The sequence below is a fragment of the Propithecus coquereli genome, unplaced genomic scaffold, assembly GCF_000956105.1.
Source record: "Propithecus coquereli isolate 6110/MARCELLA unplaced genomic scaffold, Pcoq_1.0 Scaffold71, whole genome shotgun sequence".
NCBI lineage: Eukaryota > Metazoa > Chordata > Mammalia > Primates > Indriidae > Propithecus > Propithecus coquereli.
Genome location: NW_012153174.1, coordinates 7865689 through 7878808, shown reverse-complemented (window position 1 = coordinate 7878808; position 13120 = coordinate 7865689). Strand labels below are relative to the sequence as shown.

At 41.0% G+C, this 13120-nt stretch overlaps 1 protein-coding gene across 2 annotated transcripts in view; it reads left to right on the top strand.

The window, feature by feature from the left end:
* PRKDC (protein kinase, DNA-activated, catalytic polypeptide) overlaps window positions 1-13120 on the top strand; it is a 158587-nt gene that overhangs the window by 141401 nt on the left and 4066 nt on the right. The window contains exons 74-83 of one of the 2 annotated variants that reach the window (XM_012661443.1): window positions 281-492; window positions 1815-1902; window positions 1995-2138; window positions 5731-5935; window positions 6929-6996; window positions 7763-7983; window positions 8603-8695; window positions 12048-12137; window positions 12347-12418; window positions 12488-12689. In XM_012661443.1, coding sequence (XP_012516897.1) covers window positions 281-492; window positions 1815-1902; window positions 1995-2138; window positions 5731-5935; window positions 6929-6996; window positions 7763-7983; window positions 8603-8695; window positions 12048-12137; window positions 12347-12418; window positions 12488-12689 — 1395 coding nt within the window. The remainder of the gene's footprint in view (window positions 1-280; window positions 493-1814; window positions 1903-1994; window positions 2139-5730; window positions 5936-6928; window positions 6997-7762; window positions 7984-8602; window positions 8696-12047; window positions 12138-12346; window positions 12419-12487; window positions 12690-13120) is intronic. The other variant, XM_012661444.1, reaches the window with a different exon arrangement.

The window sequence follows — 13120 nt, the reverse complement described above, 5'->3', positions numbered from 1 at the left end:
AAAAAAAAAAAAAAAAAAGAAATCTATCTGTACATCTAAGAAAAATCAGGAACAGTCTGTCTGTATGATTCCATTCTTGTAGAAAGAGGATATGTATACACATGCACGGAAAATGTCTGGGAGAATCCCGTGGTTGCCTCAGCATAAGAGAGATGAGGGATAGAAGACATTTTATTTTATACTTCTGATTTTTTGTATATTGGACATGTTACTTTTATAATAAGATGATGTTATATTGAATGTTTTGTTCCTTGTTAAGTTCCAGCTCTCTGTGTTTTAGATTGCTTCCGTTCCTTGCTGGCAGTTCATTGGCTGGATCAGCCACATGGTGGCCCTACTGGACAAAGAGGAGGCCGTGGCCGTCCAGCACACCGTGGAAGAGATTGCTGACAACTACCCACAGGCGATTGTGTACCCGTTTATAATAAGCAGTGAAAGCTATTCCTTCAGAGATACTTCTGCTGGTCATAAGAATAAGGAGTTTGTGGCAAGGTGATACTACAGGAAAATAAAGTTGATCAAATACCGTAGGTTATAAAACGTGTGTGTGGAAAAGCAAGCACATGGAAGTTTCTGTTTGTCTTCAAGTTAATTAGAGCTGTCATTGAAGAATAGAAAATCTTAAGTATCTATTTATCGAATGTATCAACTCTGAGTATGCTACTTGTTATAGAATTTATCTCCTTTTTAAATAACTTTTCATCTTACCATATTACTCACACTATATCCTACCCTTATGCTCACAGTCATTACTCTGTTGGTTGAGACAGACTAGATGAGATGCTTTTTGAAATCAGTTCCTTAAATTGTCCTTTAATTCAAAATATACAGAAAGACCCCTCTTTTTATTTATTTTTATTTTTTTATTTTTTTTGAGACAGTGTCTTGCTCTGTTGCCAGAGTTCAAGTGCCGTGGCGTCAGCCTAGCTTACGGCAACCTCAAACTCCTGACCTCAAGTGATCCTCCTGCCTCAGCCTCCCAAGTAGCTGGGACTACAGGTGTGCACCACCACACCCAACTAATTTTTCTATTTTCAGTAGAGACAGGGTCTTGCTCTTACTCAGGCTGGTCTCCGACTCCTGAGCTCAAACAACCCTCCTGCCTCGGCCTCCCAGAGTGCTAGGATTACAGGCGTGAGCCACTTCACCCGGCCAACCTCTCGTCCTAATTAGGACTCCGTAGATGCCTGAAGTGCTCCCCTGTTCACTTCATCAATTACTTCATGAGCGGAGACAGTTTTCGAATGAGCATCACGTCAAGACTTTTTTTGGTCTGGAGCTGATTGGCCTCATTATTTCAAGTGTTTTGTCTTGGGGAGACAAGGAAGAGCAAGGCCCAGCTTCCGTGGAGGTTTGTCGTTGGCTCGGCTGTGCACCTGCCACCTGCTGCCACCACGGCCCTGCCCATTGTGCTCGCTCACAGTCAGCTGCAGCAGGGTTGTTTTTAAAAAATGAAAAAAGAGAAAAAGATTTTAAAGAAAGTGTATCAAGAAAGTGACATCTTTCATAGCATAACTTCAGAAACTATATATCAAATTGTACACATGAAAATGTCAACATCAGTTGCAAGATTTGTTTTTCTCTTATCTAAGAACCTCACCTATTGATAGAAATAGATACTTTATGCTTCATTTAACATGGGTGGAATTTTAAATTGCTCCTTCCTTGGACTATATAGGTGGTATTATTTATATATAATATGTATAAATTGTATACTTACATATAGTTACATAAAATATACATTTTAATATATATTATAGGCTTTGACCTTTGGAAGATGTTTGATTACCTAAACTTGGTAATTCCTTTAATAGGATTAAAAGTAAATTGGATCAAGGAGGAGTGATTCAAGATTTTATTAATGCCCTAGAACAGCTCTCTAATCCTGAACTGCTCTTTAAGGTAATAGAACAGTTTCTAGCACATAAAACATAGAACTTGAGTAAAACTTAGTAGTATTCTAGCTTGATTTTTTTCTTTTTTATTCTGCACAGGACTGGACTGATGATATGAAGGCTGAACTAGCACAAACCCCTGTAAATAAAAAAAACATTGAGAAAATGTATGAAAGAATGTTTGCAGCCTTGGGCGACCTGAGGGCTCCAGGCCTAGGGGCCTTCAGAAGGAAGTTTATTCAGGTATGGATGGACGTGCCTACCTTTATGACAGCAGAATCACTGTGACGATCAGGATTTACATTTGGCAATTTGTTAACAATCCTAGTTTAACAATATTGAATTTGTAAAGGACTTTAGATCTGATGCTTTCTGTGAACATTGATAAGCAAGGGTCAGGTGAAACCTCAGGGTTTCATTACGTTCTGTTCTTCCTGCTCAGATTCTTAGATCTGAAGGTAACATGTGGTTTAGTATTTTTAATTCTTTAAATGATTTGAATATTGGATCAAGAAAATGTTTGTATCATATCTTATGTAAGTTGATAAATATTTTCTCATCTCAGTTTGGGGCACAGTCCAGGGTGCTCAGGAGACACTTGGAGAAGACAGACCCACTCCTCGAGCCCAGGGAGGTTGTACAACAGACCCTTACAGAGAGGGGTACAGGACAAGTGTGATAAATGTCAGGTCTGTCTCAGAGTTGTGCTGGAGTTGGGCGGAGGAGGACACAGCGTCGTTTGGAGGGATCTTGGGCGCTTGGGGACTTCCCCGCCCGGCGGGCTCCTTCTCTCCCTGCGTGTCTAGACACTGCCCTCCGGCACTGGCATCACCTCATTCCTCCTTTAGAGCCTTCCCTGACCCTCCTCCCCTTCACTCTAGGGCCTGGGAAAGAAGTCGGTGCTCCTTCCTTTCTTGCCTAGAGCACCTTACATTAGAATGTGTCTCTTTTAGCATTCCATCATAGTGATTTTTTTTCCCCCCAATTTTGGTCAAACTACCTTTATTCATTAAGCCTCAAGAAGTTTAGGGGCATAGTCCCTGTACCCATGTTTACAGAGTTCTCAAGTTCCACAGTCTATAGTGCAAAGGAAGACCTTTACGCTTTATGGTTTTTCAAATTAAGATACGTCACATGTCCCATAATTCATCTATTTAAAGTATGCAATGCAGTAGTTTTTAGTATACTCACAGAGTTGTGAAACTATCACACATCAACTTCAGAACATTTTCATCACCGGGAAAAGAAAGTCCACACCCATCAGCAATTACTCCCCATTACCGGCCCCTGCCAGCCAACAAACTACTTTCTGTCTTTAAGGATTTGCCTGTTTTGGACATTTCATATAAATGACATAACGTAATATGTGACTGGCTTCTTTCACTTAGAGAGTGTTATCTAAGTTCATCCACCTCGTGGCACATCTCAGTGCCTCATTCCTTTTTAATCGCTGAATACTATTCCACTCTGGGCGTGCCACATTTTATCTGTCCTGCCATCAGTTGATGGACATCTGGGACGCTTCCACGTTTTAGCTCTGACAAATGGTGCTGCTGTGCACATCTGCGCACAGACTTCGTGGGGAGATGTGTTTTCAGCTCTTGTGGCCCATCCTTAGGAGTGGAAAGCCATTTGATCTTTAATTGTTCCTTTTCTTTTTGCCTCCTGAATTAGACTTGCAGACAGAGGTTTTGTTTTGTCCATCTTTGTCTTTCCACTACCTAGTATGTTGTTTGGTATGAAAGAGGTGTCTTTAATTAGATGAATGAATGATACTTTTGGTAAGTGGAGACCAGTTCTGGTGGATCTTCCCTACTTGGGGTGGCTTTAGTTAAAGGTGTGAATATCAACACATGCAGGACTATCTGTGGCCTAATGTGACCTGGGATATGTCCTGCAAGTGAAGGTGGCACCGTGGCCTCTGTACTTTGCTTTATGACACAGTAAGTGCCACATCGCGCCAGTGCTGCTGCTCCCTGAGTACGTAAGGATCTCAGAGCAGGAACTATACCTACTGTAGTTAAATGAACTGAATAAGTTCTACTTAAAACTAATGTGCCAACGTTAATGTAATTTATAAAATTATAGAATATTGGATTTGGAAGAGTTTTTAAGTGTTTTCTCCTAAGCCACTGATCTGCACACTCTTTCTGTGAAAGCCCAGGTTTTGGCGTTGCAGCTCACAGACTGTCACCAGAACGTGTGTCTGCAGGAAAGCGGCCCGAGACTGTGCACGAGCCATGGATGTGGCTGGCAGCGTCCAGCAAAATCCTCTTGATAAAAACAGACAGTGGGCTGAGAGTAGCTCGAGGGCTGTGGTTTACCAAACCTTGTTCCAAACAGAAGCTAGAGCTGAGCGTGTGACTCTTGGTGTCACTGGGGAGGGTGGCAGAGTGGATGCTAGACCCGGGTCTGCTGGCTCAGTGGGCCCAGGCCGTCCCCGCAGAAGGGCGTCGCTTCGGCAGCCCTTTGTCCTGCAGCCTCCTGGCCTGTTCCACTCTCCAGCACACCCTGTCTCCTCAGCCAGTCTGAGGATGTCCTCATGTGGAAAAATTCTACACAGACCCCAGTAAAGACTGAATGTTATTCCTTGAATTCATGGCCGCTTCCTTTCCCTGCGTGCTGGACACCATAAGACTGCCCTAAAAATCTGCCCATGGAGACCACACTTCTTCCCAGCTGCCGTGGAGCACAGCGACACCCAGCCCTTACCCAGGACCCCAGCAGAGTGCAGAAGTACCGCCACCCTTCCTTCCGGGCATGAGATGTGCTTGGAATTTAATTTCTTGTACCTTGGAATATCTATCCAGAACTTTCTACCTGGTACCAATCAACAAATAATTTGCATTAATTTAAATAATATTCTACCAAAACAAATTGCCTCAAATTTCACTTTAGAGACTCCTTAAGGGCATCATGCCCTTCAGATACGATGCTGGTGCTGGTTCTGTTTGGGAAATAGCTAATCTTTCCATGTATTCTAAGAGTTGCAGATTGTTTCTATATTTTTAATCCATTCATACATCAAAGAATAAATCTGTTTTATGCATGTCAGTTTTCCTATTGTCTTAAATAGATTTTCTTAAAATAGAGCCTCTATTTCACTTATACCAGATTTATGTTGTGGCATTAGTTCTAAATTTGGTAAAAAACATTTCTATAGTAATTAAAGATGATCAAGTAAATCTTAAGTATTGAGTTACTGCTAGTAGTACTGTTGTTTATTTTTTATTGGCTATCAGGATTATAATTCAAATAAATATCCGAGTAGGGGCTAATATTAATACAAAGAAAGAATTGATGTATTCCAAGGTATAATACTTTTAATAATAATTGTTTTGGAAATAGAGATTATCTAAATAGTGTTTATACTGGTTTGTGATGGAAAATAATGGCTTATAAGACCCTTATTTAAGGAAAGCAGTATTCTTAGATCATGTTCCTCAGCTTGTATGAAGAATTAGAGGCAATTTATTATTATTATTTTATTGTTTTTAACTTCGTTCCTAATTGCCTGTGTCGTCATAATGATGTACACTAGTAACTGGACAGTGGGCACACAGAGGTTAAATGACTTTGCTAAGTTTTTAAAAACTTATAATTTATAACTAGAAGTCACTACAAACCATGTCACGGAACAAGAAGCAGACAAAGACCAGCGCCAGATGCTTTAGAGTATTAAAATACTCGATCCACAAAACTATATAAATCTCAAAAACACAGAAGAAAGCTATATAATTAGGCACGTGTTTATTACAAATATTCATAAGCTTAGGGCCTTTCACAAAGTTCAAACTACACGCTAATCTTTACAGTAAATTGTTATTAATCTCAGGCCTTCGGAAAAGAATTTGATCAACGCTTTGGGAAAGGAGGTTCTAAGCTACCAAAAATGAAGCTCAGTGACTTCAATGACATTACTAACTCGCTGCTTTGTAAAATGAACAAAGACTCAAAGCCGCCTGGGAACCTGAGGGAATGCTCGCCTTGGATGAGCAACTTCCAAGTGGACTTCCTGAGAGAGGAGCTGGAGATTCCTGGTGAGCTAAGCTCCAGGAAGACAGAACCGTTCTTTAAGGGGAGCAGTACTGTGGCAAGAACACTTGCTTTCTGAAATAGTGATATTGTTATCTCGTTTTTTAAACAATTTTAAAAGTTATCTCTTTTTTTTAAAAAGAATTTCAAGTTTCACCGTATTTTTGATCATTGGGAAAATTCATGATTACTATGAATTAGTACATTTTACTAAGTGTCCAATGAGATTGTACTTTTCTTACATTCCTGATTATGACAGGTGTTAAGATTTCCATTTAGTAACAGTGATAACCCGTAATCATAGGTTTCCTCTGAACATACTCATGCTTTGCTCTTGAAAACTTTTTTTCGGAAATATAATACAGGTGTAGATGCAGCTCACTTCCTGGGATGTACACCTTGGTACCATTTAAAGGGATGAATGACTGATAAATGACTTACCAGCAGGAAAAAGGATCGTGATGTTGAGGATAGAGACGCACAGCATGTTGGTCAGATGTGAACAGAGCATGGTTTTCCAGAGGAAATCTATGTAAATTCCATGTTCTCACCCTGGAATTTGCCAGAGGGAAAAGTACTTTAATCTGGTTATTCTCGTATTCATTCTAGTAGATATAAGAAAAAGTATATTTGGAGAAACACTTTTCTTTGTTATTATTAACAGCTATGCAATTGCGTACAGTTTCAAGAAAAGTGTTTAAATGTAAGACTCCTAATGTGCAGCTTGATTTGCCTGGAGATAATGCAGTGTTCTAGTCGGCATGTTATTTTTTCTATTTGGAATTTATCTCCACTATTAGAATAGGAAGCTAACTTCCATTCAGTAAAACTGAGAAATACTAACATTAAAAAGAACTGTAAGTCCATTTCCTTTAAATGAAAATTTTCGATAAAAACCATTACCATTTTAGCTTAGTTCTTAATTAGATCAACAGACATTTTAAAATACAGGGTCTGTCTGACAGGATGCATGTGAGCGAGTCTCTGGTTTGTTTCAGGTCAGTATGATGGCAGAGGCAAGCCGTTGCCCGAGTACCACGCTCGCATCGCTGGGTTTGACGAGAGGGTAGGTGTGAGGGCTTTGGATCCGTCACTGCCGTGGGGACTGTTAGCGTGCAGGGTGTGGTTCTGCAGATAGAATGATCTGTTCGTCCTTACTAAGAAGGGACAGTAAACTTCCCACGTTGACTTCAAATGTATGGAATTTTCTGATTCTATTATTTGCTGAATTTCTTTTTTTTTTTTTTTAATTTTTCTTTTAATTTCCAGCTATTTTTTTCTATTTTTAGTAGATATGGGGTCTTGCTCTTGCTCAGGCTGGTCTTGAACTCCTGAGCTCAAGCGATCCTCCCGCCTCGGCCTCCCGGAGTGCTAGGGTTATAGGCGTGAGCCACCATGTGTGGCCAGTTCACCGAATTTCTTAATATAGTATCTCCAGAATTTCAACAACAATCACTTTTAAGGATGTAATAAACTCAAAGAGGAAGTTGTGAGTATCCATTATGAAATATGTGTAGAGTTTACTTACTGTAGAAAGTTTGCACGTTGGCTATTGCTTGTTGCTAAGGATGTCCACATTTGTAAGCAATTATTTATGACCAGGAGTATAGAATTGCTGTGGGCACAGCAGTCAGGCATGAGCAGGTAACAGAAATATTTTTCTGGCCCTGGAGTCTGCTGGCCTGGTTCTCTGTTCTTCTCTGTTAGCTGACTCTGTCTTCAGGGAGAGGTCTCTGAGGAATACACACAACCAGCCTTACTTTTCTCGTCTTGACAATGACAGGGTGGGCTAGTCTCAGACTGCACCTGAAATGTTTTCTTGATTTTTAAAGGTAAAGGTAATGGCCTCCATCAGAAAACCAAAGCGCATTGTCATCCGAGGCCACGATGAGAGGGAGCACCCCTTCCTGGTGAAGGGCGGTGAGGACCTGCGGCAGGACCAGCGCCTGGAGCAGCTCTTCCAGGTCATGAATGTCATCCTGTCCCGAGATGCCGCCTGCAGTCAGAGAGACATGCAGTTAAGGACGTACCGCGTTGTGCCCATGACCTCCAGGTGCGGCCGGGTCCGGGTCCTGAGATGGGCTTGGAGGTCACTTGACAAGCCAGGGCTGTAGATCCTGCAAAGACAGAGTGCTTAAGAGAGCTGCCAAACACCCCAACCCGTGGGGAAGTGAGGGGAGAACAGACATGAAGAAATCTATTTTGCTTTGATCCTGCAGAACCTTTTTTCTTTTATTATTTCATGACATTACGGGGGTACAAGCGCTTTGGTTACATAAATTGCCTTTGCACCGCCAGAGTCAGAGCTACAAGCGTGCCCATGCCCCAGACAGCAGGCATCGCATCTGTTAGGTGTGGATTTACCCATGCCTTCCTCCCTCCTCCACCTGCCCGGCACCCTGTGAATGTTACTACCATATGTGCACGTTAGTGTTGATCGATTAGTACCAATGTAATGGTGAGTACATGTGGTGCTTGTTTTTCCATTATTGTGATACTTCACTTTGAAGAATGGGCTGTAGTTCCATTCAGGTTAATATGAAGTGGTTCACCATTGTTTCTGTGGCTGAGAAGTACTCCCTGGTATACATACACCACCAGAACTTTTTTCTAGCAAGGTAAGAACAGTTCGGCTTTGGGTTTGTTTGTAAACTTTTTATTCTCCTTTTCAGGTTAGGATTAATTGAATGGATTGAAAATACTATTACCTTGAAGGATCTCCTTTTGAATAGCATGTCACAGGAGGAGAAAGCAGCTTATGTGAGGTAACGTGAAGCCCGGCTGCTCCTTCTCCAGCACGGCCCACTTGCACCCACCCGCCACGGGCTCCTGCCCAGGTGCCCCACCCCCCAGCAGGGCCATGCGAGCAGCCCCCACCCCCCGCCCTTCAATCTGCCCCTGGCTGGATGAGTAAATGGAGTGGAGGATATTAAACAGCAGTTGCAGATATTTTATCACAATAAAAATATATTAACTTTGAAAAAAAGAGAAAACACTTGAACTAAATAAAATTAGCAACTAACATTTAGTTAAATGTTTTCTGTGTGCTAGGCACTGTTCTCAGTTCTTAATGTAATGAACTCATTTACTTCTCACAGCAACCTGCAAGGTAAGTACTAGTAGCGCTTCTGTGCAAATGAGGAAGCAGAGGCCCAGACAGGTCAAATAACTCATCCTACGTGCCCCAGCCTGTACGTGGTGTAGTTGAGACTAGTGATTAGTTCTAGGTCATGATACGGTGCTTTTTATTTTTCTTTATCCTTTCTTCTATTTTTCAAGTTGTCTACAGTGAACGTGTATTTTTTAATCAGAAGTATTTTTATTTGCTTTTTGTTTCCGTAAAGAAAAATAAGGGCAGCATAATGAGGGACATTCAAAAGGTCGAGTTGATGGGGTTTGGTGACGAGCTGTAGGGTGAAGGAAGAAGAAATGGTTAGAAATAGCAGGAAGGCCTGTTTCTCTGCCTTGTGCTCTCATGTTTTCCTAAAAGTATTTAAATAGGAGCAATATTCTCCTCAGGAAAAATTTCTGAAAAAATTAAGCATATTCTTATCAAACTTGTATTGCCAGGTAATAGTTACTAATCAGGGCAGTGCTGACCAACTTTTAATTCCAGACATTTGAGTCCTTTGTCTAGAATTGTTTCTACTTTCCCCGGAAGATAGGGAAACTGATCAATACCACTCTTGGCATCAGAAATGCCACATCTCGCCCTGGCGCTGAGGTTCTGACTCACAGGGGGAGCTTTGAGCAAGTGTGGCATTTCCCATGCACCGCGCCTCCATCTGTGAGACAGGGAGGTGACGCAGAACCGTGTGAGGTGATCACAGGCATTGGTAGAGTTGAAAGCAGAGTTGTGTAAAAATTATTAGGTCATTAGATATGAAATTTTTGATTTCAAGTCAAAAGTGTAGTTTATTATATCTCAAACAAGAACCGGTACCATTAATCAAAGTATGCGCCTAAACTATCGACACGGTTTTGCCATCTTAACGGTAGGCTGTTTGTGCCAGCAGCAAAGAAGCCTGGAGAGCAAATGGCGATGAAATCTTGAAAGGCGCTTTCCACAGCTTGTTGAGAATTGAATATTTTTCCTCACAAGAAGGGGTCCAAAGCCTGGTAGAAGTGGTAGTCAGTTGGCGCAAGGTCTGGTGAATACGGTGGATGACAAGAGAGTTTCCAAGTTCAGCTTCTGTAGTCTGAGCAGCGTTGTTTGTGCGACATGTAGTCTAGCGTTGTCTTGCAAGAGGATTGGCCTGTCTCTAGTGACCAGTCTCAGCTGCTTAATCACAAGCATCCTCATCATTTCATCCAACTGGTTGCAGTGGACATCCGCTGTAATTGACTGACCAGGTTTCATGAAGCTGTAGTGGATAATACCAGCGCTGGGCCACCAAACAGACACCAGTAACTTTTTTTGATGAATATTTGGATTTGGACTGTGTTTCAGCACTTCACCTTTATCCAACCATTGTGTCGAACACTTGCGATTATCAAAAGAATCCATTTTTCATCACACATCACAATACGGTGAAGAAATGGTTCACCTTTATGTCGTCGCAGCAAAGAAAGGCAAGCTTCGAGACGATTTCTCTTCTGATGCTCGTTTAATTCATGTGGAATCCATCCATCCAGCTTCTTTACCTGCCCATTTGTTTCAAATGGTCCAATATTGTTGGAATAGTAACGTCAAACCGTGGGACTAATTCATGCGTAGGTTGAGATGGATCCACTTCCACTACAGCTTTCAGCTCATCATTGTCCACCTTGGTCTCAGGTTGCCCACGTGGCTCATTTTCAAGATGAAACTTACCAGAATGGAACTTCTCAAACCATGGTCATAGTGTGTGTTCATTAGCCACATCCTTCCCAAAGACTTCCTTGATATTTCGAGCTGTCTGTGCTGCATTGGTTCCACGATGGAACTCATATTCAAAAATAACATGAATTTTTTACTTATCCATGGTTTCACAAAAATTGCTTTAAAAAACTTTGAAAGATAATCACAAGGCAAACCACACAGTTGAAAATCTAAGAATATACCGTCACAATAAAAATAAAACAAGAAGTGTCAAAGTGAAATGTCAGAAATACCAACAAACTCGGTATTTAAGGAAATCGGACATTTCATACTTAACCTAATAACTTAAAACTACCTTTTTAAAACAAGGCACTTCCAAACCCCTGTTACTAAAATCATTGCTATTTTTTTCTTAATTTAGCATGTTGCAGTTTTACAACCTAAGAATCTTCATCTCAAAAAGAAAAAAAGAAAGCAAAGAATTTTCATCTCATTTTAAACTAGAAGAGAATTTTGATTACAATGGAGTGGCCTATTTGTGAAATCAATAGCAACTCAGAACAGATTCACCTTACATAATTGCTAAGTCACATGTTGCGAAATTGCTCTACCTTTAGATTTTTGGGAGAAAATTTGTTAAAAGGTTTTGGCAAAAACCCAAAAGTACCTAAACATACATATCTCACATTGCCCCCCCCCCCCCAGATACTGCCTTTTCCCGTGCAACATTATTAAACAGCTTTTCAAGTTCCATCTAAGCACCTTGTCATTTAAGAAAATACTCTGCCATATTTACTATGGGTTTTGTGGGTATCTGTTTACAAAATGGGGAAAAAAGGGGTAGCAGTGGTATAAATAAGGATAAAAACAGACTTAATTTGTCTTCCACAAATACTGCAGGGGCTTTCTGTCTGCAGTAGCGACACGCCCAGCCTCTCCTGCCTGCCCTACACTCTGGCTCTTTCTGGGTCAGAATGTAGGAGTCACGTGCCTGGCTAATAAACCCTGATGTTTAGCTCATCTTGTTCCTGTCTATGTGAATTGGGAAATTTATTGTATCTGATTGTTTTGTTTGAATTTTTGTGTAGGAAATAGCTTGAGTTTCTGTAGGAGTAATTAAGAATGAATACTGGTATATTGAAATTCTAGATCCAGAGTAACATGGGTTTAGTGTTAATGTTAAATGTAATCAAAAGTCGTATTATTTTTTCCTGCATCTTCACTATTTTTCAATGAATCCTTGGTGATCTTTGCCTCTGAAATCATATAATGCTGAATATCTTCCTAATGTGAATTTCCTTTTTCCTGCTTGTTAGTCATCCCAAAGGACCACTGTATGAATATAAAGACTGGCTAACAAAAATGTCAGAAGGATGCGGTATTAGAGCTTACATGGAAATGTATAAGTAAGTTTTGTTTTGATTTTCCCTTGTATTAACTAGTTCATTCTTCTTAAGGTTGCATGTTTATTTTTGATTCTTAGAAAGTTCTGCCTCAGAGAGATCATCAAAATCTAGTGATTTGATATTTGAGCTTCAGTATAAACAAAGAGTTTTAAAATTTGAAGTCACGAGAAATTTGTTCTAATGAGACGTTTCCTATTATTAAATCATAGGAGAGCCAATCGTACTGAAACAGTCACATCTTTTAGAAAAAGAGAAAGTAAGGTGCCAGCTGATCTCTTAAAGTAAGTATACTTCTACTTCACAACCAAGCAGTGGCCCGGCAGAGACCACAGACAGTGTCTTTCTTCCAGGCGGGCCTTTGTGAGGATGAGCGCGGGCCCCGAAGCCTTCCTGGCACTCCGCTCCCACTTCGCTAGTTCGCACGCTCTGATGTGTGTCAGCCACTGGATCCTGGGGATTGGAGACAGACACCTGAACAACTTCATGGTGTCCCTGGAGACTGGCGGCATGATTGGAATCGACTTTGGACATGCATTCGGATCGGCTACCCAGGTGTGCTTGCCTTACTGTTACTGTTCAGGGTAGTCTACAATTGTCCTGTGACTTTATAGCACCCTCTAGAAATAGATAGTTTTTAAAGAAGAAATGACACATCAGTTAGGCTGGTTTTGTTGTGGTTGTTAAATGTGACATTCATGTAGAAAGCCATAAGGTCCACCTGTTGTGGCCTTGTTCAGACTTAGGTGGTGATAAATCATATAATCAGAGCCAGGAGTAAAATGGGTTCCTATATAAAAGGGCTCTAAGGAAGTTTTATGAAGCCCCAAAATCAAAATGTCTTGCACAAAATGTGATAAAAATCTTTTCTCTGACATGAACCTCTGGCCATTTTGGATCGTACTGCTAAATCTCTGCAGGCTCTGTGGGCCTGCACATGTGGGTTTTGCATTGAGAGGATGATGCAAGCTGAGGTGATTAATCAC